General features: G+C 35.1%; 3 protein-coding genes across 3 annotated transcripts; 1 reads left to right on the forward strand and 2 right to left on the reverse strand.

Moving 5' to 3' along the window:
- Positions 1-499: 499 nt before the first annotated feature.
- LOC136969025 (sodium/glucose cotransporter 1-like) lies at positions 500-9774 on the reverse strand. The gene is made up of 13 exons (XM_067263095.1): positions 9576-9774; positions 8748-8819; positions 5607-5711; positions 5461-5520; positions 3695-3799; positions 2812-2917; positions 2658-2738; positions 2372-2592; positions 1869-2004; positions 1675-1782; positions 1225-1375; positions 988-1153; positions 500-739 (listed from the first exon to the last, which is right to left on the reverse strand). The coding sequence occupies exons 1-13, from the start codon at positions 9714-9716 to the stop codon at positions 500-502; spliced, it is 1692 nt and encodes a 563-aa protein (XP_067119196.1). The 5' UTR covers positions 9717-9774.
- A 1343-nt stretch (positions 9775-11117) lies between these two features.
- Positions 11118-20775, reverse strand: LOC136969043 (sodium/glucose cotransporter 4-like). Its single transcript, XM_067263121.1, has 15 exons — positions 20660-20775; positions 17518-17589; positions 17167-17271; positions 17037-17096; positions 15807-15911; positions 15582-15687; positions 15424-15504; positions 15126-15349; positions 14349-14484; positions 14167-14274; positions 13635-13785; positions 13401-13569; positions 13113-13334; positions 12718-12919; positions 11118-11983 (listed from the first exon to the last, which is right to left on the reverse strand). The coding sequence occupies exons 1-15, from the start codon at positions 20747-20749 to the stop codon at positions 11760-11762; spliced, it is 2055 nt and encodes a 684-aa protein (XP_067119222.1). The 5' UTR covers positions 20750-20775; the 3' UTR covers positions 11118-11759.
- A 1381-nt stretch (positions 20776-22156) lies between these two features.
- Positions 22157-25331, forward strand: LOC136969044 (uncharacterized). Its single transcript, XM_067263123.1, has 7 exons — positions 22157-22339; positions 23245-23341; positions 23421-23506; positions 23897-24001; positions 24078-24134; positions 24459-24960; positions 25023-25331. Exons 1-6 carry the CDS (start codon positions 22262-22264, stop codon positions 24723-24725), a joined length of 690 nt encoding a protein of 229 aa, XP_067119224.1. The 5' UTR covers positions 22157-22261; the 3' UTR covers positions 24726-24960; positions 25023-25331.
- The last annotated feature ends 1160 nt before the right edge of the window (positions 25332-26491 follow it).

Raw genomic sequence — 26491 nt, forward strand, 5'->3', positions numbered from 1 at the left:
ATGATATGCATATTTGATGAATAATAATGCATTCAAATAGCCATCGTTTCATTACATTTGTGACAATAAATAAACACTACTATGCACTTCTAATGTTCTATACTAGTCTCACTCTATCATGCAATATTCTCATGTTGTATTTACTAAATACAACCTTGTAAATTAAAGAATTTACTATTTCCAAATTGTCTTTTGCTTTCTCTGATTTAAATGCTCTTAGGGGACATTTCTAATTAAATAATACTAACCGTCTACAACCACTTGATTACTCTTTTTGATATTATGCCGAACCTCCGATTTTTCTGACGACGATTCCGTAAAAATATCCTCTTCGACTCTGACGGTACGTGTTCTGTCGGATACCCTCTTCCGTCTTCTTTCCGAGATAATTTGGACATCTAAATCGTCTCTTAACTGCACGCTGTATCTTGACCAGATTGTTAATCGATACAACTGTCCAATGAAAAGAACTTATTGGTTAGGTTAGTGACAAGAAATTTCATATTATCTGACTTGCCTGATTTTCAGGTATAGCTTCAGTTGACAAACTAACTGCAATAGTAATTATGCACACAATAACAAATAATATAATTCCAAAATGTAAATAATTTATTTTAGAAATAATATTGGACGTAGGATCCGGTAACTTGTCTAAGCAAGGAGGAACGGTGCTATTTAATTCAAGTACAAAGCGAATCATGCCTATGACAAAACCTGCCACGAGTCCCCAAAATGCACCCTGTAACAGTAAAAGTATAAAAAAGATATTTTATGTCAAATTGAAAGTGAAAACTGATAAACACCAACCAAATGCCGAAATTCTATCGGGCTAGTTTAAGGCTAATTACTAAATAAATTACGTAAGAATTTACTTTAGTAATTAGCCTTAAACTAGCCCGATAGAATTTTGGCATTTGGTTGGTGTTTAGCTTTAATATAACGGGTTTAGAGATGATGATTATGTGAAAACTCATTATTATTTTTTACCTTTTCATTGATTCTTGGCCATAAAATGGCAAGAAGATAAATTGCACATACCGGAGGTGACAAATAACTGGAAATACTCTGTATGTAATGAAAGAGTTCTATTTGTGAGGTTTGTATAATTGGTATCCAAGCGATGCTGATTCCAACAAGAATCAGTACAAATATCCTATATGAAGAACAGATGTAAATGTATTTATAATTTCAAGTTTTCCATAGAATTACAATTTTATAAGTCACCTTCCTACTATCAGCAGCTCCATTTGAGTTGGTTGTTTCCTGAAAGTTGCCCAGATGTCCATAGTAAAAATTGTGGAACTACTATTAAAAATCGAAGTGAGCGAACTCATTAGCGCAGCCAAAAGTACGAACATCATCATGCCACGGGCACCTGTACATAAAATTTTGCTTATACTTACAATAAAAGCAATAGCAGTGGGCTTATTCTTACCTTGACCCTATGGTCAAGGTGGTAAGAATCAACGTGCTGCTCCGTAGACCTGGATCTGATTCCAGGTCAGGAGCCTAGCAATTTTTCCTAGTATTTTCAGGGTGGAGAGAGTCAAAGAACAAATAATACAAAACAAATGTTATGTTGGGCGTAGCAATCTGACTATATCTAATATCCAACTTAAAATCTTTGAGTCAAACATGGAGTTATTAAATAGGACTGTATGAGACTTGACTTACCTGCTGGCATTAGATTCAGAATTAATAAAGGATAGGCAATGTTCGTGCAGCCATTCTTGTTTCCGCATTCTTCTTGACACTTTTCTGGTTTGGAGCATCCAACAATATCTATTTAATTTCAATTAATAATAATTTTAAAATGATTGTTATTTTCTTATTAATTAAAACATGATGATTTTTCACAAAAATCTCACCTGGATACAAAACTCTGGCTGCCATTCCTGGTAGAACAAGAAGGAAAAGTGTTGATAACTTGATGTAACAGGCAAAAATGCATCCTCCTCTAGCATGTGTTATATTTTTGGCAGATAAAACTCTTTGGACAATAACCTATTTACATAAATAATTAAAATCAATATCTTAAAAATATATAATCAGTTATGAACTTAGATATTAAAATACAAATTAAGAAGAATAAGATGTAACCTCTTCAAAAATCTGAAAGGTTTCACATATTCTACTGATGAAAAAATGACTTTGTATTGTTACTTCAATGATGTATTTGGCCAGATTCACATTGGCTGTCTGTCAGACAAGTGATAGGAGCTAATATATATGGACAAACCATAAATTCTTGAGGCTTCTGAACCAGAGTAAAACTTTGGTACTCCAGAGCATCAGAATGATGGCTTTGTCTTCACAGCCTTCTGCTTATCTTTGATTTGATAATTGAAACTAACGTAGAGTATCTTTTTACCTGATCGGTGCACCAGTACCATACAGCTGGTATCATAGATCCAAAAGTGACACCGGGCCAAGGAAGATTGGGATCGCTAGCGGGTCTCAGGAGGTGGTCGTAATACAGAGAAAGTGCACTACACGATCGATTATTTATGTCGTATCTGACGTAATCGCTACCGGGTTTAGATTTTGGATACTTTTCCATTAATTCTTTATAGCCTCCCACTTTTTCAAATGCTAGAATATCAAAAGTTTGTAAATCTAATTGTAAATAGCAGTACCTGGATGAAACTTATACTCACTTAACAACATCAAAATGAATGCACCATTGACCATTAACACAGTCTGTACAGAATCTGTCCACATAACTGCAGTTAGACCACCTGAAATATCAAATGTATGTTGTAAATGTAATGAAATATTATTCTCTTTAAAAAGAATATAACATTTACTTGCCAGATATTGTAAAAAGAGCAGAGATTACAAGTAATACTAAAATGGAACCATACAAGTCCAATTTGATTGTCTGTTTTATAAATATTGCTCCTGCATACAAATCTGCCTTAAAGTAAATATTAAATTAATACACCTACTTATTATAGACAGTAGATGATTCATGGTTATATATTAGGTAATTGTCCAAAAATGGACATATTTTAAAAATAAAACAGTCAATAGAAAAATTAATTATTTTATTTTTTTTTAATCACTGGAATTTAACATATTGGATTTATTTTTATGGTACCACTACACTCTGGTGCTTCATTTTTGTCTATTACAGACACATCTAACCTTCAGCAGAGTAACTCAACATGGGTAAGAATCCAATTAAACCTCTCATGAAAAATTATGAAAATGTGCATTGGGTTCAAATCAGGATCTTTCTCAGGTTGGAAAATGTCTTACCTTTATTGGGCAATTTCAATTTTTTTAGGATGCAGCCACATAATCTAGCAATTGACTATCAATGTGAGGCACCAGAACATTGTAGACTGTCCGTCCGGCCAGCCACGATTTTTCCTGTGTACTGGTTTTGACTGCACAGGCAGGATGAGAGAAAATGCTCCAATCTCTGCAGTCCAATAATTTATGGTGATTTAAACCAAGTTTGAACCCAGATCCTCGTGACAATGGACCAAATGCCCGGCCATGCAGCAAGCAATCTTCCTAATCATCATCTGTGATTTGGATGGGTGTATAGCCAAAGTTTTGACTGGCTTAAAAACTGTGAGTGGGTTACTCGCTTATTTTGGTCCTCGAATTCTGCCATTACGTGTTCCCATTGAATCCACAATGGGTATGGTTACATATAGTTGAAACTAAAAAAGTGAAGACTTACCGAAATCTTAGTAAATATATATAGAAACAGTGTAAGAGTTGATAGATAAATCCCTATTCTTCTGCCTCCGAAACGTTTCCTAAGATATTCAGGCATTGTGTATATCTTTAAAAAAAAATAAATGTTTGTTGATTATTTTTATTACAGTAGATAAGACAAAATACAATAAATTGTTATATAATCATTAATCACCCAATTTTTGCAATTAAACATTATTTCCGTGAAAGCAAAGAAACAAAACTGTTTTGTATTTCATAGAGAGATTGTTTGAAAGAGAATTGAAAACATTGTTCTCCATCTTTTTATTCTCATTTAAAGGTGACGGTTCCATCAATCACCAATATGGACCTTTGGGTACGATTTGCAAAACGTGGTACCGTCGTACGAGGTATAGATAGCCGAGAAGTTAATGCGGCAGCCCACCGATCTGGGAAATCTGCCATCGAATCCATACGGTTTGTAAAACCCCAGAAATTTTTTGGGAGCAACCTGTCTCTATATGTCGTACTGTACTTCACCACCCAGCCAGCTCTCTTGCGGGCCCGGCCAAACCCATAATGGGTTTGCTAAAAGGCCTTTATTTTTTAATATTCCAGTGGTACTGTGAATATCATCCATAATATATACACTGTGTGGGGAATGATACCTTGAATATTCTTACAGATAGTCATTACATTTTGGTAGTGAATATTGTAATTTTTTGACCGATATAACTTACTATTTATGTGACAATTATGGTCAAGAGCTATAAACATCATAGGAACAATTGGACAAAGCAACTGAGCTGGATAAAATATGAAACTCCCACATAGTATAAGTGACAAGTAGTTTCATGAGAGGTAATGGCCTGTCCCCAAAGTTAATCTGCACATGTGTAACTTTGTAGCAGACACTAGCATTTTATCATAAACTATGGAACAAAAACATTCTGGGGATACTGAAGCACATAAGTTCAGTGGAATAGATGCAGCTTCTGCATATGTTTGTGGCCATCTTCTGCGAAAACTTTTGCAGAAACACGATTGTAATGAATGTTCCACACTTGCATCAGATTCAGACAGCAGTGTGTCCATAATAGTTACTTTTAATATTATGTAAGTTGTTTTACGTTAAAATAAACGGTTTTGTTAGACACTTGTTATCTTTCTGTCCGCTGCCACTACCCACATACGAAAGGACACGGAATAAACTGATTCCCCCTGAAAATCGGCAAACTTACAAAAGGGACCGCCTCTAACGAAACTACTTGCCGCTTATACTATGACTCCCACAGTTTCTACGTGTACCAGGATATGTGATGTAATTTCAATTTTAAATTTAGTATTTTTCAATATAATTTTTGAGCTTTTATGTTCAAAAATTGTCATTTATTTTATTCTAATTGCTATGTTAAAGAGGACTCAGAAGACAGTCGAACGACATACAAGAATAAAATAAAAAAGAATTCATCTAGGAGAAGATTTAGGTGTGCAGGACGTCCCTTCCTGAGGTTTTTCCGAGAAAGCCGGGTACCTCAGGTAGTGAACATTTTTGAAAGACGTGTTATTTCCATTCTGCACCCCCACTAAAGATTCGTGGAGCCGCTATTGCCTAGATTCACCACAGACAATCGACAGAAAAGTACTGTTATGAAAATTGTCTTTTTCTCATTTAAAGCAAGCTGACCGGAAAATCTTTTACACGAATTTTCACAATAATTGTTTATTCTAAAATCGGACTTATCGTATTCCAGACAATTTTAACGGGTAAAAATATATTTTACTTACTCCGGAAGCCATGTACACCGGAAGGAAAAGCCAGCCCAAAATTAGAATAATATACAGTGCCTAGAATTAAAAAAAAAGTTTTCTGCACATAACTATTTATTATATAAATTAACTTTTAACACGTAAAAAATGAAAACTATACGTACATTTAATTCAAAAGTTGCCATTCCAATTCCGAATCGCGCACCCGCACTGGCTAAACCAATGAAATGCCCGCTTCCTATGTTGCTGGCAAACAGGGATGCTCCTATCTGAAAATTTACACAAGAACATCGTGCCTAAACGAGTGAATGCGTGTTCATAAATTATTCAAAAGACTTGGATCTTCATTTATATTCGGAATTCGGGAAATTTCTGGTCTTTGTCGATCGTTTGGTCATGGGGTTTTTTTCATTGCCAACCAGACAATGCAACAATCGGGCGATCTGACAATGGGGATGTCTTTCACGATTTTCAATGGAAGATTGGCTCTTACTCGGGTGAAATTCAACAGTTACTTGACTCAGTTAAGAGATGCTCCAACCGATGGATTGTAGCTTTTTGCTAGTGTGTTTCTAATTACTAAGGTGACCAATTTTTTATAATGAAAAGGAGGGCACATAAATTGAAGAAAAAAATAAAATATTTGTAAATAAAAGAAACATTTTATTCATTGCAATAATAATACACTATAATAATCTCTACTGCATGCGCAGTGGCGTAGCTAGCATGGGTGACACCCGGGGCGGATATCGTGGTGTCACCCCAAGTCATACCGTGGGTGTCACCCTTCTTAACTGTTTTATAAAACAGTATCGGATTATTGAATTGTAATATGCCCGCACTCGAGCAAACTCGAACGCTATATCGAGTAAGCAATATCATCACACAGGTTTATATTGACTAGCGTGAATCCGTTGACTTTTTTTTTCTTTTAGTCATGGGTTGTTGAGTCGGTCGAACTTTCCATGACTTAATGTTAAAGCGCGTTGTCAAGGTTTATTTCGCGACTTATTTTTTCTTAGTCGGGTGTCGAGGGAAGACAGAACTTACAAAAGAAGGACGGTTGTCACCTTATAATTGCACGTGCATCTAATAACAAGTTATCAATTGAGGTCCCGGATAGAAGTCGACTTAACGAGAAAATTGTTACCTCCTTTTACGACTGTCCTGACAAACACACCCCCATTGGCAAACCTTACACAATATCCAACATACAACATACAGAATAAATACGAGTAAATAAGGAGACAATGGATCTCCCTAAGGGATACCACGAGTTATAAATTCTAGAAATATTTGGTTACCACGTAGTATACTAACTTCTTTAAAATTTCTTTCCAGATCCTTTCAAATTAAGTTTATTAATCAGTGTTTGAACACGAGGTGAATCAAATGCCTTCGTTATATCAACAAGTGCAACAAAGTTTTCTGTGTTTGTTAATTATATGTAATTGAATTAATGAAGACAAAAAATATGAGATGAAACTACAAAATTGATGGTAGTAGGAAAATAATCTGATATATCACATGTTAAAACCTCCAATTTAGTACATAAGTCGAACATTAATTCAGAACAAATCGTAAAATCTATAACACATTTTCCTTTATTAGTTATAGTTTGTTCAGATGGATAATCATTCTGTACACGGCCATTCAATATATATAACTGAAAATCTTGCACAGACTACAATAATTCAAAACCTAATTTATTAAATTTTCGTTTTTTTTTAAATCGTTAATCGTTTCGTTTAATCTAAATTTATTAAATTAGATTTTCGGTTCATTTCGACCATCCAATAATTGTGCTATTCTTGAGTTAAAATCTCCGATAATTAATATTTAAGGAGATTAATGTGTCCATCGATCTAACAATTTAAATGCATAATGCCATAATTCATAGTATTTAATCGTCTTTAATTGAAGAAATTTGATAACAACTTCTAGTAATGAGAAGTTAGTCAATGTCTACAATTCTAGACCATAAAACTGCAGTTGAAATGTTTCCATCATCTTCGAACGATGGTCTTCCTCTTTTGAACGGGGATCTTTGCAAAAGACCGGGATTTAACTGTATTCCAGAAATAACTAGTAATAACTAAATTGTAAAACATTTTCCTTCAGATAACTTTAACAATAAGCTTTCAAACAAAACACGCCAACACCGAAGTAAGATTGGAGTGCCCAGCGAGATAGAATGACGAGTGCTAGTAGCAGCGATTGCAGCGCCACTTTTTGAAGTAAATTGAAGAGAAAGACGCCATGACAGTTTCAGTGTGTTTATACCGTAAGAAATAATCATGCCACATTTTTGTGCCGCTATCAATTGTAACAAGAAAGGTTCGGGAATTTCATTTCACAAGTTATAAACGAACATCTAAAGACCCTATTTCAGAAGCCCGTAAAGAAAAAATTGCAAAGAGAATACGAAGTATCGGTCTCTCGTCGTCACACATCGTTTGCCATCTCCAAAGAAGGTGCGTGAAATGTTAATTTAACAGGACAGAAATGTGAACGGCTACAAAAGATACTTAAAACAATGCAGACAGTCTAATAAAAGAAATTCAAATAAGATCGTCGATTCAAAAACATTATTCATGCTTTATAAATCGGATGCTACAATGATAGAAAATAACTTTAATGGACTGCTTCGTCATCAATTAAAACATCAGCTTTTTGGTAATGAAGGCAATGAATATCCAGAAGGTAAAAAGTTTTCTTTAAATTCTGGTAAGGCATACGAGTATGTAAGATTACCTGCTACTACTACTCTACAGAAATGGTCTTATAATGATGTAGTCCTGGCTTGACTGAACAGTCTAATTGGTCTAACAATTGATTTAAAAAATATAGAACAAATAGCAAATCACTGTGTTTGGAGTAAAAAGCCATTATTAAATTATCTTCTAACAAAAAACTTCAGCCAAGATCACATTGAGTTTTTTTTTCCTGCAATTAGAAATAGGTGATAACAACAACAATTCCACAGTTTACATCAGCGTATAGGAAGTGTTAGCTAGAGTTTTTCCATCTCCAAGCGCAAGACAAATGTTACCAAAAATGATTACATTTAAAGAACTGATACACATCACCATTTTTTAAGTATGATATACAGTGTGTGTAATATATTTTGCATTGCACTGTAAAATTTTATGCTTAATGCGTAATGTAATGTCGGTATGTGTATATTAACATTAATTTTTATCATTTAATTACCCGGTTTAGCACTCTGTTATTCAATCTCGTTGGGAGTGCCCGTCCCCCGGATACATTAATATTTGAGATTTGTTAATGGGCATTATACTTACAGGAAACCAATGCATACTCCTGTTCGCTAGGAAGTAACTGCCGACGCTGTCGTTGGTATACTTGTAAGACGACTGGAATAATAATAAAAAAAGAACACTAAGCATCCATCTTCTTCACATTAGCACGAAACTAGAACTGATCTCGAGCTTAACATTAATGTTTCAATATTAAAAGTTAACATTGTTAATAAATATGAATATTAATACTTTGGGTGATCTTCACACAGGCGCAGTGAGCGCCTGTGTGAAGATCCTCCATTGCAAAAGTCACGTGGACGTAGATTTTAATACCAGATGGCCCAACAGCAGATTAACAATTAACAGAGTTAATGTGGCATAGAAGGCGCTCTTGCTGTCAGCTTCATTAAGATATGAAGAATAAGTGTGAAGAAACTGGATACTCGGATCCTGATACTCGAATTTCAAAACGCGAAAATTAATGCTAAATTTAATATACGGCTCAAATTATTATTATTCTGAAGTAAATTAATTAATTAATGGACGCTTAATATAACAAAAAACTTAAAGTTGGGGGAGTGAAAAGTGTGCCAAGTATTCAGCATACTTGGCATCGAATTCTGTTATTTCCATCGCAGGAGTTGCGTACGTAGTTACGTAGATTTGTTTATTGTATCGGGAGAGATTTGGCTTAATTTCTTGCATTTCTAATACCCTATTTTGGTATAAATATATAAATTGGGGAAATTTTTCCATATATTTCTATAAGTAATTAGCAAATGACAACCTTATTCCTCATTGAATATCATCTTAAATGAATTATTCAAAACGTTTACCCGTCCAACATGGAATTTTGTAGAAATCACTTACCCAAAATCCTACGACAAGCACTAACACAAAAAATAAAACCAGCATTAAAATGTCCTCCCAGTACAGTTCCGTATTCCCTATTTTGCCTGCGGAGTTCGAGTACGAATGGTTATAGAAACTAATTATATAAAACTGTCCCATTCTGGAGAAAATGAAATTACGGAAATGGCGACGTTTAAATAAAGTCTATACAGTTTAAACGAGAGATTAGTACAGTGTACATACAGCATCTGTCACGTTGCGAAATAAAAATAACCGGTTTTCCTAGTAGAAATTTAATAGGAAACATATAATCTATACACAATGTAAAGAAAAATAAATAATTTGATAGGCAATTAGTATAGTCTGTTTGTATCATACTGTATATAGCGCTCGTAAAGTCTCTACAAGTAAGAGTGCCATTCGAGTGTCTCCCGATATCTTAGTTTTTTGGATTTATGAATTGAATCCGAATGATAAATTCAGTAGATGATGAATCCTGTCTTTCTTCGGATCCATAATTTACAACAGATGTAATTTGTTTAGGGCATTTAGGATGAAAAATTTCTCAAACTCTCTGCGCAACTAACAGTTCTTAGAAATTGCTTTAATGTTTACTATAAATGCTACTGTTTAAAAATATACGTATCCAGGTAACTTCTTAAACCTTGACCCGCTGTAATCTAACTCGTTCTATATGAGTTCGTGCGGGTCAAGGTTTATAAATTTACCAGTAAAAAAAAAAGAGTTCTCTGGCCACTTCCTCGCGGCATTCTTTGCCAAGGACGAACGCTCACTTGTGTTGTCATTTACTGAATTAATGTGAATTAATAACGCAGTTAACACTGTTAAAAATTTAAGGTATAGAACACATCAGCACTGGGTATTGTGTTAAACAGGAAAAGAAATTCGGTTGTCCTGTGTATTATTTAACAAGAAACTCATAGTACTAGCCACGTGTTTAAGCGTAAAAATTGATTGAAGCCTTACCTCTTTTCCGTTTCCGATTGTCGCTTACCAGACTGGGCTACACTTTTTCAGTCATTTTCCATTACAAAAAATCCAGCTCAAGTCGCTTAACTTTTCCGGCAACATTTGGTGGCGCCATCTGTTATGATATTTTGTTTAAAAACTTTTTTATATTTTTAACTATTATAGAAAGGCAAAAACCTTAATTTGAAGGTAGGGATGGATTTTATATAAAACATTGTGAATGCTAAATGACCCCCAAGACCCGGAAAAATAAAAATATCTGTTTGTTGTTGGTCTAGTGTCGTCCAGACTATGGCACTTACAGACAATTCGCCTTACTAACTAGAGGTCGTTGCGGTTGTCGTCGTTTAAATCGTGTTGCCAATTCGCTGGAAATTATTTAAATTTTTCGGTATTTTTAACCGCAGTGGGTAATTTGGCGATAACTTTAGGATAAGATATTAAAACTTCCTAAAGTTGAATACATTTGTTGCGATTTTCATTTATTTCCACTCTTGACAAGAATTTTGGTATAATAATTGGTTCATTTGGCTTTAAGTAAAACAATGAGAAAGGTGTACGTAGAAAGAACTGATTCCTTGGAGAATTTTATTAAATCAAAAATAATTTATTAGGCCATCTTTACAAATGAATAGATAATTTTACGTATATGACAGACATATTCTAGATACTATTGTATATTCTACGACGTTCTCGACAAGAATTTACTCTGGAAACTGCAGTATCTACGTTATCTTGCAATATCCCTTATACGAAACATAAATTAGAAACATTAAAACTTCGATATAACGCTCTCCTAATTAGCGATTCCTCCTAAATTGCAACTCTTACGCGAATCTTCCTCATAAATATTAAATACCTTTAGCATTTATAAACCAATTTTGCATGGCAAAAGGCTTTGTTAACATCCAAATCACGCGATCTTCAAATTCTAACTTCTAAATAAACCTCATTACTATAGACTCTTCGGTTTAGCGTCACACTCGATTTATTGCCAACCACCGAGACAACAAATGGCGGTGTTAAATCGAAGTTTTATTGTATTTCTCGTCATTTCTGTCAGTCTAGTGTACTTGAGTAAACATAATCTTGAACTAATTCCTTTAAATTACGCCGAGACACCACGAGAAAGCTTTCAGCATCAAAATTAATGTGTAATTTACAATAAAAGTATAAATATTTAATTATATTTTAGCGGTAATTAAGTTTCTTCTACGCGAAATAACCATAAAGAAAGGATGCTATTATTAGGACAAATACAGCATTCATGTTGCAGACGGTTTCCAAAATTGGATTATCTTCCGTAAATTCCAATGCTCTTCTTACTTCTTCTTGTGGAGAAATTCTCTCCATTTCATGATCTTTATTCTTTCTTAAAGTTTCGCTTATTCCGCAAACAATATAAAATGCTCTTGTAGAAAACGATGGTTCGGATGCTGTAGTGAACATAAAAATTCATTCCAAGCAATTTACTATTCTTAATTTATACTACAGATATAATTAGTGTAAAATTGTAATTAAAATACCCGTATTGAAAGTTGCCTGGACAGACATTTAATAGTCCAAATGCAGTCAAATCTGTACGGCGACATTTTGGAACACGCGAGAGACATTTCCGTAAGAAAAACTAAAGCTAAAACTTACCGCTGTGGCGCTGCAAGCTAGAAAAAATTAGAGTCAGGTGTGGATTCGTAGTCACATTTATCCTTAGGCCATTGTACTTCGAAGTAGCTAGTCCAAATTAGCCTGTGACGTGCTCAATAACGGTCTAGAGATATCGAAAGATGCTTAATACCCCAACTGCAACAGCGACGTGTGATTTTTTGATGGTGCGGACAATTAAAAATTGTGGTTTATTGAAAACATTTTACAAATTGTCAGCCTCGAAAGACAGCATCACATTGCGTATGAGAAGAATGGGGACCACGTTGAGCAGTGTTCCCTGAATCGCTAAGTTTTGTACAAATAAAACGTTTGCGCTCGAAGCGCTAAAAGTGCCATAGTGGCTTCTTTTGCTACTAATTATTTTATGAAAATGTCTTCGGCGTCTTGAAATGTTACTATACCAGATTTAGTTACATATTGACTACTAAATATCACTGTAAACAGCATTGAATGGGGGTATTTTAATTACGATTACTCGGTACAAAAAATGGAAAATAATACTGACCAGTTCTTTTATTTCTGTCTTCAACATCACTTTGTTGAATATTGGAATCGTCGTTAAACATTTCAACGTCTTTTTCTTCAAAGAATTCCGGATTTTCTATCCCTTCTGATAGTCCATCCATTGTTATGGTTTCTGAATACGTTTCGTTTAAATCTTCCCTTAATTCGGGACTATTTTTGGACCAAAATGTCAGTCGGTATAACTATTAACAACAAATTATTTAGTGTACATTTGTATAATATTTAGGCAGGTTCGGATTTAGAGCTGTTGTAAACCTACGCCGCGAGGTCATCCCCGATCACACAGTAGAAATTTAAAAGCGTGCGGTCCCGACTCATAGCTCTTGTTAATCCGGCCCTGCCATTGGGACATATATTTTGTAATTTTATACTTACATTCTTCTCTGGAATGGGTTTTGTCATTAAACTAACAACAGTGGCGATTATGCAGACTGAGACGAACAATATACATCCGAAATGTAAAAAGTGAACTTTAGAAATGATAGCGGGCCTAGGGTCAGGTAATTTTGAAGCACAGGGAGGAACTGTATAGGAGTATTCTAGCCCGAAACGAATCAAACCTATGACTAGTCCGGACACGAGTCCCCAAAATGCACCCTAAAATACGAAATAAATGTTAGAAAATCGCTCAAATATTCCGAATAAAAACCTCATCTTCTTTACCTTTTCGTTAATTCGTGGGAATAGAACACCTAAAAGAAAGACTGCACACACGGGTGGAGACAGATAACTCGATATGCTTTGCACGTAAAGAAACAATTGACTCTCGTGATTATTCTTGATGATTGGTATCCAAGCCACACCGATGGCCACAAGAATTAATACAAAAACTCTGAAAAGGTTATGCAGTTTTCTCGTAAATTTTCGTAAAAAGTTTTAAAACTATATAACAATTACCTTCCCACTATTAGCAGTTCCATTTCAGAAGGGTGTTTTCTGATTGTTGTCCACACATCCATTGTGAATATAGTAGTACTACTGTTAAAAATCGAGGTGAGAGAACTTATTAATGCACCTAACATCACAAATAACATCATGCCACGAACGCCTGTAAGATAACTTATCATTTACATGCACATAAACTGTGTAAAGTAATTTATCTTAATATAAAAGTAGTATTTAGTAAAGGAACAATTGATATTGTTGCCTGCAAAAACATGGATTAATAGATGACGATATGTGTTTTATGGTGGCATCAACATCCGATTAAAAGTAAACGATATGTTCTGACAGTAAACTGATTAAATAGTTTAGAAAACAATACAGATTTACAGCTTTCAAATTCTTCTCGTCACACTTCTCTTCATTTACATTCAATGAAGTGCAAACTAAGAGAAGAATTAGCTAAGAGTGTAGACAAAAATGAAGACACACGCAGATCTCTAAACGCGAAAAGATGTAGTGTTTATATCTTAAGTATTGAAAATACCTGCTGGCATAAGATGAAGAACTAATTGAGGATAAGCGATGTTTGTGCATCCGTTCGCATTCCCGCAGATTGCTTCACACTTCTCCGGATTGGAACAAGCAAGGATATCTGTTAATCAATAAATTTGGCAAGTAATTAATTAATAATACAATTGTGAAAGCGTATCGTCGTCGAATGCATACCTGGAAACAATACTCGTGCGGCCATACCCGGAATTACTAGAAAGAATAGTGGGCTTAATTTACAATAACCGGCCAATATGCATCCTGCTTTAGCGTGAGAGATGCTCTTTGCCGATAAGGCTCTTTGTACAATAACCTACGAAAAGAAATAAATTGTTAATTTTATGATTTTTCTAGTGTTGGGAACGAACATTTTGAAATATGCTACTGATCCGTCTTGCTGAATCCTGCGTAAAGAGGAAAGTGTGAGCACTTTTGATTTTACCCTCTTAGAGCAAATACAGTTTTTAAAAACGGAAAGAGCGGGTGGACACTAAGAGGGCCTGTCTAGCAAGCCCATTGTGGGTTCCAACAGACCCACGATGGTCAGCCGGATGGTGATGAATGGCACCCGATATATCCTTGAATTTGTCGATCCGTTCAGGTTCTCCAGATTGATAAGCTTCCACCCGTCTGCGTCACCCGTTTATCCCCACACCAACAATGTTACACTAGCCGAGCAGATTAAACCACTGAACGCGGTTGGTAGTGGGTTCGCACCTCCACGTGGAACATCTGAATAGGGGCCAGTTTACAATAAAAAGTCTTCTCCAACGTGCCTCCAGGGAGAACTTTGCAGCTTCATTTTATGGTTAGGATAATGGCAACTAATTCCAAGTTTAGATACTCACGATTTGTTTGTATACGGCAATACGACACGTGGGCGATCTGCCGAGGGAGGGAAGACTTTCTAAGAGAAACCGCCCCTATTTAGGTGTTACAGGTATTTAGGTTTACCTGATCGGCACACCAATACCAAATTGACGCTATTGTCGATCCAAACACAACACCCGTAAAAGGGAGCTCCGGATCTGTTATGGGCCTCATAAAATGTTTATAATACGGATTGGGTAAGCTGCAGGATCGGTTATTTCTATCGTAGCCGACTAAACTATCGTTTGTAGGTACAGCCGTTGCATACTTTTCCATTAACTTATTAAAGCCTCCCACTTGTATTAGACCTAGAATAAGAAAATAAAAGTTAAAATTAACTTTTATTCGTAAATCCCGTGTTGTAAATCGTGACGAAACTCACTGAGGATCATCAGAACTAGCGCACCCGACAGCATTACTAAAGTCTGTATAGTGTCAGTCCACATAACTGCTGTTAATCCGCCTGAAATTTAGTTTTATAACGAATTATTTAACAGCTATTATTAATTTTAATTGATAAAAAGTTTTAATTTTACTTACCGGTCATTGTTACTAAAGCCGCGATGATTATTAATGTTAAAACAGAACTATACAGTTCTAGTTTTATGGACTGGTTAATAAACAATGCTCCTGCGTATAAATCCGCCTGAAAATGTAAATTTTATTAGTCTAGAATTTACGCGGTGTTTTCTTTTTATAAATTTCTTTGTCATTTTTACAATATTTGTCTGTAATAAAATATTACAATAAAAAGAAGTAGCGTACCGAAATTTTAGTGAAGACATAAATAAGAAAAGCCAGAACGGCTAAATAAATTCGAATTCTTCTTCCTCCGAAACGTTTTCTCAGATATTCGGGCATCGTGTATACCTGAAATTAAGAAAAATATATATTCAAACGTGTAAAAATGTTATGTAATGCACGGTCCTATCTCCCAAATTTAATGTTTGATTACAAATGAAAGACGAAGTGTGCAAATCTTACTCAGATACCATTCAAACCAGAATGCCAATGGCCGAGTGAACCGAGTGGGTTCGCTCCTCGGTCACGTGGAATTTTCCGGGTTTTTCCTCACCTTTGTAACACCTAACTATGGTCAATTTCCCATAGAAAGTCCTCCCGGGAGCTATCCCCCTCGGCAAATCGCCCACGTGTCAGGTTTCCGTATATAACTAATCCAAACCAGAATGTTGAAACCATTTACATCACATTGTGTTTAATAAGTTTACCTTCAACAATATTTATATCATAGAAATCATCATGAAAGGGACTTAGTTGATCTTCATATTCTCCAGATTTGAACACTCGACATTTCTATCCGTGGAGACATTTTGAGGATGAAGTGGACCAAACTAACCATAAGACTAGAGGAGCTCTTGGCGAGTGTAATCCTAGAGATATTCTTAAAGTGTTTTTCCGTAGTTTTGCATTACATTTCATAAGATCGAAGTACACAATCGATGGTTTCCCTAGTGTTTTTCAACCGGGATGCCGCAACCAGACTTCGGGGGTGCTGCTAAATATGATGCTGAGCAGCACCATCACACTTACTGTTAAAAGGACAAAAAATTCAGCAACTCTGTATTGATAAAGAAAAAAATATACCGCAAGATCGAGGTGGGGGTGCAACTATTTAAAAAGGGTTGAAAAGCAATGGATGAACACTTGTATTTGGTCTCAGATTTGCGCGCCTAACCAATGAGATTCTTCGCGTTTCTAACACTTAATTGGAGGCCAGTTTGTATAGAAAATCCTCTTGGGAGGCACCCTCTTGATAGTTCAGCCTGGTGTTGCAATATTCTAACTTCCAACTCTGGTGAGATTAAGCAAGAACCACACATTAAATACATTGTAATCTAAGTAGATGGCTTCAAGTACTGATAACGATATTTGAGTAAGATTTGTTACTTTGTCCTAAAAACGGTTACTTTTGGGTCGCTGTATGCCCATGACAATGTAATTTTGGTTCCTTATGTATAGAATATATGAACTTACCCCGGATGCCATGTAGACTGGGATGAAAAGCCAACCCAAAATTAAAAGAACGTATAAAGCCTACAATGTAAAAGACAGTATTATACCTTACACGAAAGGATTGCGCGTTATTCAGTGAAGAATTTCCTACATTTAGTTCGAAGACAGCAATTCCTATGCCTGAACCAGCACCAGAACCGGCCAGGCCAATAAAATGCTCGCTTCCTATATTACTAGAAAACAAAGATGCACCCACCTGAAAAATTTTATTAAATTTACAATTAATCTATGTAATATAAATACACGAAGGGGTATCCGAAATTCGGTTAACCGAATTAACCTTTAAGGATAATAAATTTGGTACAATAGTAGTTACAATTCAGGTTTGGTTCGGCTAACCGACTTTCGGACTACCCCGTATTAATTAACATAATAGAAATGTCGCCATCTTGAGAAAGATTACAATTAAATTATTATTCGTATTATATTAATTTATATTTACCATAAACCAGTTCATACTTCTGTTGGCAAGAAAGTAACCACTGACGCTATCCTTTGTACTCTTGTAGGACGACTAAAATTAACCCACCCCCCAAAAAAAATTACATTTTAGTAAAAATATTCATTAAAAAATTTTAATATGATTAATAATTAGTAATATTCATTCGCTTACGGTACATAAGATAGAGGGAGGCTCAAACCACGATGTATTGTTTTGAGGACAGTTAAAACCAAGGTTGGAACAATTGTAATCGCTAATAATATTGAAATACAGTAGAGCATCGATTATCCGACTTAATGGGGACGGGTTGGTCGGATAACTGAAAAGTCGGATAACCGAAAAGTATGAAAAAATACATTATTACAATAGTGTATTAGGCCTGGTTTAAATAGTAGCCTCCCTTTCATGGTCGAGCCAGTGCTGCCAGCTAAAATATGCAAAAATTTAACAAAAATAATATTAAAGTAGCCAAGACATAACCAAATATTGTAAGCGCCACATCACTAGCGGACATTTGAATTTGCCGACTAGAACGCGGTCGGTTAATCGGGGGTCGGATAATCGATGCTCTACTGTATATCTTGTTCAACTGACTTGGTCCACCCTGTACGTATACTGTATTTATGAGACTTTTTAAGTGTTTTAGGTGACTTTAAAACTCTTTCGGCTGCACTAATCGCATTTGAAAATTTACGTATTTCCCCATCCCTTTATAACATTTCCCCCTTTTAAATTAATTAATTTCGAATTCTCAAGGGGGAGATTTCTTTTACTGAAAATAATTATTTAAGTTATGAGTTGATGAAATTTTTTACATTCGGCACTCAAATATAAACAATATGTGGCAATTGTTTTCATAATACATTCTGCGTAATCAGTTATCTTTTTTAAAAATAAACATTTAAACACGCCAAAAATAACAATAGTATATAGGAAAATACAATAAAACAATATGAAATGTTTTATTGCCGTTTAGTCCTTAACTGAGTTATGGCCACCTGATTTTATGTGTTCTTAACACATTTAAGTAATTTCGCAGTGTATTTTTTATTATGAAATCATTTATTACTGGTCAGAGCACGTAATATTGTCCCTTAATGTACATTGGATTAATTACTTTACCGTGTACTTTACGTAACATAAACAATTATTAAACACTTATTCGATCTCATTAAAAATATATATATTTGCATTTTGCAAGTAACTCTGACAATATCTAAATCATACAATAAATAAAATACGAAAATTATTACAAAGCTAAAAAAAATATCAATATATAAATAAATAATATATTGTGAAATCGTGGAAAATATTCACCGCTTACAAATGTCTATACTTTTAAAATATAGGTCTAATAGTTATAATATTTTATACAGAATTTGCGCTACTCTGCTTAACAATTAAATAACAATTTTATTTTTTAATGCGATTAATATATAATTGTCAATAGTAAAAAACAGAGATCAAAGTCTCGACAAAACACATCACGTGAAGGGTCGACTTTTCACGTGATTTAAGGATTCAGCATTCAGGGGCCGTCCCCCACAACGTCACACCAGCAAACACAAGTTTTCGGAATTAAGAATACAGCATATAAAGAAGGGACACGAGGAGGAGAATGGGAGAGAGCCAGACTTCACCCGATGATAAATGGGTGGAGTCTGGCTCTCCCCATTTATCGTTGGGACGTGAGATTCGTATATACATCACGTCTAAACAATACATCTAAGTGTTATACCTGTAAGAATAGGAAGGCCAAATAAAGGACCGTCCATAAATTACGTAAGGGCGATTTTGGTCATTCTAGACCCCACCCACCCCTGTGTAAGAAACCGTAATATTTTCTTTGAATGTCTACTAATGCTTCTCTGATACTAGCAGAGCTCTTTCTTTTGCCACTATGTATTGTAGAAAAGGTTCTAAACTGCTACATCAGAACTACAAACATCAAGGCTCAACAACGGCCTCTACTCCTATCTACGGCTGTTCAAATGCTACCACATCGCAATTACTTTACTATCTGTGATCATCATTCTGTAAACAAGGTTATCCCCAGGATACATTTGGTGTCATCCGCTTCCTCCATGGATAACCACGCAGACATTAATATCTACACAGATGGGTCCAAAAGCCCCCTTTGTGTTGGCTCAAGTATCTGTATGTTCCCCTAAACTGATATATTTTGCCCAAAATATGTTAGAAGGTACAGCTACCCCACATATCAAGCTGACGAAAATGCTGTCTATCAAGCTGTTCAGCGGGTCACTTCACTACCAAACAAAACTCTATCAACATTTACAGTGATTCTCAGTCTGTCGTAAAAGCTCTATTAAATCCCAATTGCAATAGCAATAAAATCACATATATCCAGCACCGTATTAAAAATCTTGTAAATAAGATAACTTTTATATTTGTTCCTGGCCATACTGGTATACTAGGAAATGAAAAAGCCGACTTTGAGGCTAAGTCAGCTGCAAAGGACACTGACTTGACACCCCTCTCTCACGTAGCAGCCTTAAAAATTATATTTGTGACAACGCTACGCAAAAGTGCCACTTAACGAGATCAAAAAACGTAAGACTTGATCTATTACCCCCCTACCCCCGAGTAAGAAATCGTAAGAAACCTTGACCCCCACCCACCCCGAAATACCTTACGTAATTTACGGACGGTCCCTAACAGCAAATGCAGCAACATAGGGACAACAAAATCAGTGTGCTTTTTATATTTTAGTACTCGAACTTCCAAAATACTCGTATTAATAATTCATCTATTTATTAAAATATTCCATAACTAATTACTTCAAAACTAAGGAAAATCTGATTATTCATCAGCAATAATTAGTACAATATTCTATATTTTACGTATCATGGTGTAACTGTATCTTGATATACGAATGCATCTACCAACGATTATTAAAGCTTAAAATATAAATAAATAAGTGCTATTAAATATAAAATAATAAGTTATTTTCTACAATAAAAAATAAATATTATAATATTAAAACATGAATTAATAATAGGCCTAATAAATACATAGGCCTATTTATTAAATGGGATTAAAATAATATAAATTATTAATAATTTCACGTGTAATTTTAATTTGTATCATTTTTTAAAGGATAAAGTGATTATAAACTTACCCAAAATCCAATAAATATAAGAATTATAAAGTATATAAGAATCACTAAAATGTCCTCCCAGTATAGTTCGGTGTTTCCTATTTTATCCATTATTTTTCCCCAAATTATAACTAATGAAAAAGTTCTTGCAAATTATGATCTGTGTATGCAGCCAGAGGTGGGATGCATCAACGAAGGACGAAAGAATTATCTACGAGTACAATTCTGTAAGGGAAATTACTCATACGTGTAATTCTTGACGTCATAACGTTGCAAACACCTTATATTGCCAATGTATTTTATACTTAAGTAAAAAAATATCAATTATTTCTTATAGATTTAGTTGTTTTTTTAGCGCCAAGTATTTTATTTATAAATAATTCCAATCGGTTATTTATTGTTATTTTTATACTGCTTTGTTTAAATATCCTCAAACGTTTCTTTTATAATAATTACTTCTTACGCTTGCTTATCCAGTAGGGATTATGTCATTTAGCTTGCTTATCCAGCGTAGGGGTGGTCCATTAATTACGTAACGCTATTTTCATGCTTTTTACCCGCTGTAACGCTCCTTATCGCAGTCACACCCATTCGAGAGGAGATCGAAGGTGGTTACAGGAGTTAACAAACCATATTTACGATGGCAAATATGGTTTGTGGGACCGTCCGCGATACAATCGTCTTGTACCAGTACGTGTTAATAAAAGATCCTTATTCATTATTCATTTAACTTGTACGGCAAGCAGAAGTACACGTTTGACGTTTTAAGTCTAAGTAAAAGACGTTGCGGCGCTCGTTCACAACATCACGTGACTCAGTGAACGTCGCGCATTGACTCACGGGATATTTGTTGAAAAATGGCGGAAATGTTTAACAACATGTCATAAATTCTTAAATAATCGTTATTTTAATAAAATACGTCATAATTTTAACCCCAAACACAAAAAATGAAGAAGTTTAAGCCGACCGTCTACTCGACATTCTAGACGTAGCGAACGCCATTATCGACCGTATAGAATTGCTAGATGGCGGCGCTCGTCCGTCCGCCGTTCACGTTTTTGGCTAAATATGTGCGCCTCAACCTCTCTATTGTAATCAAAGCACATGCGTCTGGAAGAATAGAAAATACAGTATTAAACAGTATAATGATAAAGCAACACAGTTTTTTACTCTTGCAAAAGGAATGACATCCCGACTGCTAAATTTCTGTGGGTTTCAGCTCGCTTCTTGAAATTTTTCGGCGTTTTTTAGTGTCTAAAACCTAAATAAAGGTCGCTTTTCCGTAGAAAGAGAGGATTCCTCTTGGAGAACGTCCTGGTGAAAAATATAAAGTTTGTATGTATTGGCAGACGAATAAGTTATAAAATTAAGTTAAAACTTAACAAAAACGGAAATAACCGGGCTTTAAAACGTCCAGATGAAACGGATGGTGCCATCGGTTGGCTTATCCAGCCGTATTATCGGGCAACCCGTTACACCGACGAAGGCTCCCCTTACGTCTTTCGACGCAACTAAAAATTCGATTTTCTGAAATATCGAACATGTTCCCCACCTGATGTTTGCTGTCGAAATTTCAAGTAAAACGTCGATACGAGAAGAATTGTTTGACGATTTCATCCAAAAATGGTTTACATGAAAACTTGCTGCTGTTGCTTTAAAAACACCAGAGACGGATCAATGGCTTGTGCCATTTTTTACATGGTAAGTGTCGTCTAATGTCTTTTACGTAATTCTTCTGTTACGTTCTAACTCCTAGTGAATCGTTTATACCCCCGAAAATACTGTCGACTCCCAAAAGAACTATGGTCCTAAACATCATTCTAGACGAGATATTCGAGTCTAAACTGACATAAATTTGCATTCGCGTTTTTTAATAGGTCGGAATAATACACACTTTTACGTCAATTTGACGTCATTTTTGTTTCTTATAATCAGGAAGTGTGCAAATTACGTCATTTTTGTCTTTTTTTTAAGAAGAAAGTGTCAAAATGACGTAAATTTGACGTAAAAGCGTGAATTATTTTAACATCCGATGCGTGTTCGAAAAAACATTCATGAAAGATTTAGGAGCGTCCATAAATTCTCCCAATTACCTTTATTACAGTGGAGTTTATTTTAATTGCAACGCGACATCAAATATACAGGACAGAATAGGACAGTAGAACAGTAAAAATAAAACAGAACGTACAGGTACAAAGGGCAGAAAGCAACTTTTTTAGATCATCTTGTCGGCTGTGCAACGATGATTTCTATTGATTGATGAAACACGTCTACCTGACTGACTTTTCGATTGACCAAATAAGATGTGTTTAGAAGTACAAAGGGATCCTACTGCCTCGTAGGAAGAATTTAGGTGTTAGAGAGGTGAAGAAAATCCGGAAAACTCCGCGTTAGAGGCACGAACCCGCGAGTAGTGTTCGGTGGTTTCATCCACTCGGCCAAATAAGAAATATTATGAGAAATCCAACAATTATTAATGATTTCTAAGCCGAGGGAGTGTCGTCACTTTTCGAAAACGTGGGAGTAATTTGGTTTTCTTTAAGTTTTTATGTATTTTTAATTATATTTAAGAGTTTATTTTGATTTAAATTCCTGTTACTTTATAGGTTACGTGTATGATAAATGCATATTTGTATGTTTACGTGCTGAGAAACAAAGAAGCTTTACATTCCTCGGCCGAAATATTGAACATCGAGGAAGAATGTAAACAACTTTTTACTTAATTTATACTGTAGACATTTCTTAATAATAAAAATAATTATACTTTATCGTTAACGTTTAGCTGCAAGGAAGATGTACATTTATCAGTTGGCAGATACAGTAATTACGTTCCTGTGCAGTATTTTCCTTGCAGTTGGTGTGAGAAAAGTAAGTACTTCACTTAGAGCCGTATATACGTGCAAAAAATCGTACTCGACGTAAGGATTTACATACCTAGCTTTCTGTACATAAATCTGTAAAAACACCGTAAATTTTAGCCTATTTTTCTGCACCGATTAATTCTGTCATCTGTACACTAGCATAAGCGAGACGGTTCGGTCCTCATCTTCGTAAATAATTAAATTAAAGAGTCAAATAAATTTAGGAAAGATATTTGCATGTGACAAACACACATACATGCATAAGTGTGCTCTTCATTCACAGTGCTAGTAACCAGCGCATCTGCAACTACATAAAGAGTATATATTTATGAATATAGTACTGTATATACTACCTATCACAATTTTACTAGTAAAAAAAAATGATTCTTTTGTGCAGGATAATCGCTGTCTTTTCTTGCCTTGGATATGTTGGATTTGCTTTGAATGTTTCGGTTTAGTTGCCATCCTCATATTCCTCATATATTTGCTTGCAGTTTGGGGAGTAAGTACTGTACATAAACTTTATTTCTACATAAAGATGTTTATCACTTCATATTTTAATTGTTTATAATTTATAGTTTCATCCTTCCTTGGTAATTATTTTTGTCTTTTTGCTATTTGGAGTTTTATTTGTGGTGAGTATTTAATATTGTGTTATGTATTTAACTTGAAACTTATCTGTGACCAGGACCGTTTTAACCGTTAGGCACGTGGCTGGGGTCCCGCAGCGCGGAAAAATGTAAGGAACAGAACTAATACTGTTTTATAAAAATACTACCGTTTAGTATCTGGCGTACCCAGGGTCATTCTGTCAGCTGCAGTAGCTGTAGTAGAGTGAAAGATTGAAGTACCTAAGGGGCACAAAATACCTTAAAGTTTAGGGACCCTACCAGGGGTTAATACGGTCCTATTTGTGTCTCTGTGCGCAAACAAATAATGAATTTGATACCATCTTACAGGTTTACATGCTATTATGTGTTCTGTCACAATATCAGCTGCTGTCTACTAGACCCCCTTCTGACGCATACACAATGCCAAACACGACCGATATTTACGAACTAGACGATAGCATGGGATACGTAACACCAAATTATGGAATGCACAATGAAGCCAGTCCGTCCAGAATGTCTGTTCCTGTTACTACGTACCAACCTGCCCCAAACGACAAATATTTTCCAACTAACGTTTATGACAAAAAACAAAATTCAGCAGTTGAAACTTTTTAAACTGCCTTTTTTATTCCTTTCTCTATTTTAAAATCTTTGGATGTGTTCGAGTAACTTTACATTCAGCTGATTTAATCTTTATAATGTATGGAGAATTTACACAAAAATTTAACCGGTATACAATTTTATTATTTTAAAACACTTATAGACATGGTCATAATATGGAATTTAAGACAGTTTAAAAGGTTCTGGTAATATACAGGGTGTCCACAAAGTAAGTATAGGGTATACCGATGTCTTCGTCAGCATGTGACTTGCAATGACCACTCTGTCCCATAATCTACAGAAAGAAGTTAGAGGGGTTAAGCCAGGCGAATGTGAGGCCTCCCTACCTATCAAGTGGTCTAGAAATATAGTATCCAGAAAAGTGCGTACGATTACTCCCCAATATGGCGGTGCACCGTCCTGCTGGGAAATGACGTCAAGTTACAGGCCTTGCAGAAAACTGCTCCAGCATAGTCCAGATACGTGGGGCTGTCACTATCGATTTAACGAAAGAGAACGGATCAGTGATCATGTCGTAAATGGGAGAGAAAATTTGTGAGTCTAACTACGGCGGGGCACATGTGTGCTGTCAGTAACTCCCACCGTGTTCGTGCAATAAATTTCTAAAACTAGACACAGACTTCATGGACATCCTGCATATGTCTACATATCAACTGTTTAATTAGTGTTGTTATTAATTTTCGTAACAAACACGTGAAAAATATGTTTAATGTGATAAGTGTTTAGTAACTTGTTATAATACAGTGGTTCGTTAATCCGGCACTCTGGGATTAGGACGTTACAAATACAGCTATACAGTACGTATTGTACCAGCACACCCTACTGATTTGTTTACACACGCTCTAATCAGTCTAAAGGAGCAGTGTTCAATCTTTAACGCATCACCTATTCAAACGATCCGGATTATCGAATGTCAAATTAACTAACTTCTACTGTATGAACCTGTTTTAGCGCTTCACACCAAACTTTTCAGCCCTAGTTTCGGGTCCAGTGTGGCAGCGCTAGCTTTGTCGTTACTCTTTCTTGATGTATTGTTGTATGAACCGTCTTTAAGTAATTAAATAAAGTTGCTTCTCGTGTTTTTATATTAAAGTATAAAGTCAGTTAAATATTCTATCACCAGTACTTTATAAACCAGATTATGTGTATACCAGTACGTAGAATAATTCGTAATAACAAAATTTACCAGGATCAGTAGCGGATTATGTTGCTTAGAGGCCCTAGGCGCAAGGCCTTTTATGTGAAAGAGGATTTTTTATATTAAAAAGACAATAAAATCCTTAAATACCAAAATGTTTTTTTTTAATAATATACGCTTTTTAAACTTTCTCTAAATCTTTCGAGGCATATTATCTTTTTGCTATGTAATTTTTGAGGCCCTACGAGAAGACGAGGCCCTAGGAATGCCTCTTGGTTAATCCGCCACTGACCAGGATGCATATCAGACATATAGATGCTGATATTTTTCTATTGTCTGTTGTTTTTGTCGATGTTTCTACTGTTTATATTTATATGTCATTATTCTTTGTTATAAATATATATATATATATATAATAATAATAATAAAAAAATATTTTTGCACAGTTTTATAATTGATATAAACTGCTGTAAATTACTGTTGTCAGCAGCTTTATAACACTAAAATACAATAAAATAAATTATTGATTACTCATTAACTGCTGAAAAAAATCATCTAACTACAATTTGAAAGTAATAAATGAAGGGAAATTTTTATATTGTTTCTGTGTAATAACTTCTAT

The sequence above is a fragment of the Centruroides vittatus genome, unplaced genomic scaffold, assembly GCF_030686945.1.
Source record: "Centruroides vittatus isolate TY-2023 unplaced genomic scaffold, ASM3068694v2 contig_1695, whole genome shotgun sequence".
Taxonomy (NCBI): Eukaryota; Metazoa; Arthropoda; class Arachnida; order Scorpiones; family Buthidae; genus Centruroides; species Centruroides vittatus.

What these genes read in the sequence shown, in the direction of transcription:
- LOC136969025 (XM_067263095.1), bottom strand. Translation starts at nt 9,716, where the DNA reads ATGGGACAGTTTTATATAATTAGTTTCTATAACCATTCGTACTCGAAC. An exon ending in GGAGTATGCATTGGTTTCCT is followed by an intron (nt 5,712 to 8,747) that starts GTAAGTATAATG and finishes GTAAATTTTCAG; the next exon opens with ATAGGAGCATCCCTGTTTGC. An exon ending in AGCCAGAGTTTTGTATCCAG is followed by an intron (nt 1,783 to 1,868) that starts GTGAGATTTTTG and finishes GAAATTAAATAG; the next exon opens with ATATTGTTGGATGCTCCAAA.
- LOC136969043 (XM_067263121.1), bottom strand. Translation starts at nt 20,749, where the DNA reads ATGGATAAAATAGGAAACACCGAACTATACTGGGAGGACATTTTAGTG. An exon ending in TCCCACGAATTAACGAAAAG is followed by an intron (nt 13,335 to 13,400) that starts GTAAAGAAGATG and finishes TTCGTATTTTAG; the next exon opens with GGTGCATTTTGGGGACTCGT. An exon ending in AACCCATTCCAGAGAAGAAT is followed by an intron (nt 12,920 to 13,112) that starts GTAAGTATAAAA and finishes TGTTGTTAATAG; the next exon opens with TTATACCGACTGACATTTTG.
- LOC136969044 (XM_067263123.1), top strand. Translation starts at nt 22,262, where the DNA reads ATGGTTTACATGAAAACTTGCTGCTGTTGCTTTAAAAACACCAGAGAC. An exon ending in CTTGTGCCATTTTTTACATG is followed by an intron (nt 22,340 to 23,244) that starts GTAAGTGTCGTC and finishes GTTACTTTATAG; the next exon opens with GTTACGTGTATGATAAATGC. An exon ending in ATTGAACATCGAGGAAGAAT is followed by an intron (nt 23,342 to 23,420) that starts GTAAACAACTTT and finishes GTTAACGTTTAG; the next exon opens with CTGCAAGGAAGATGTACATT.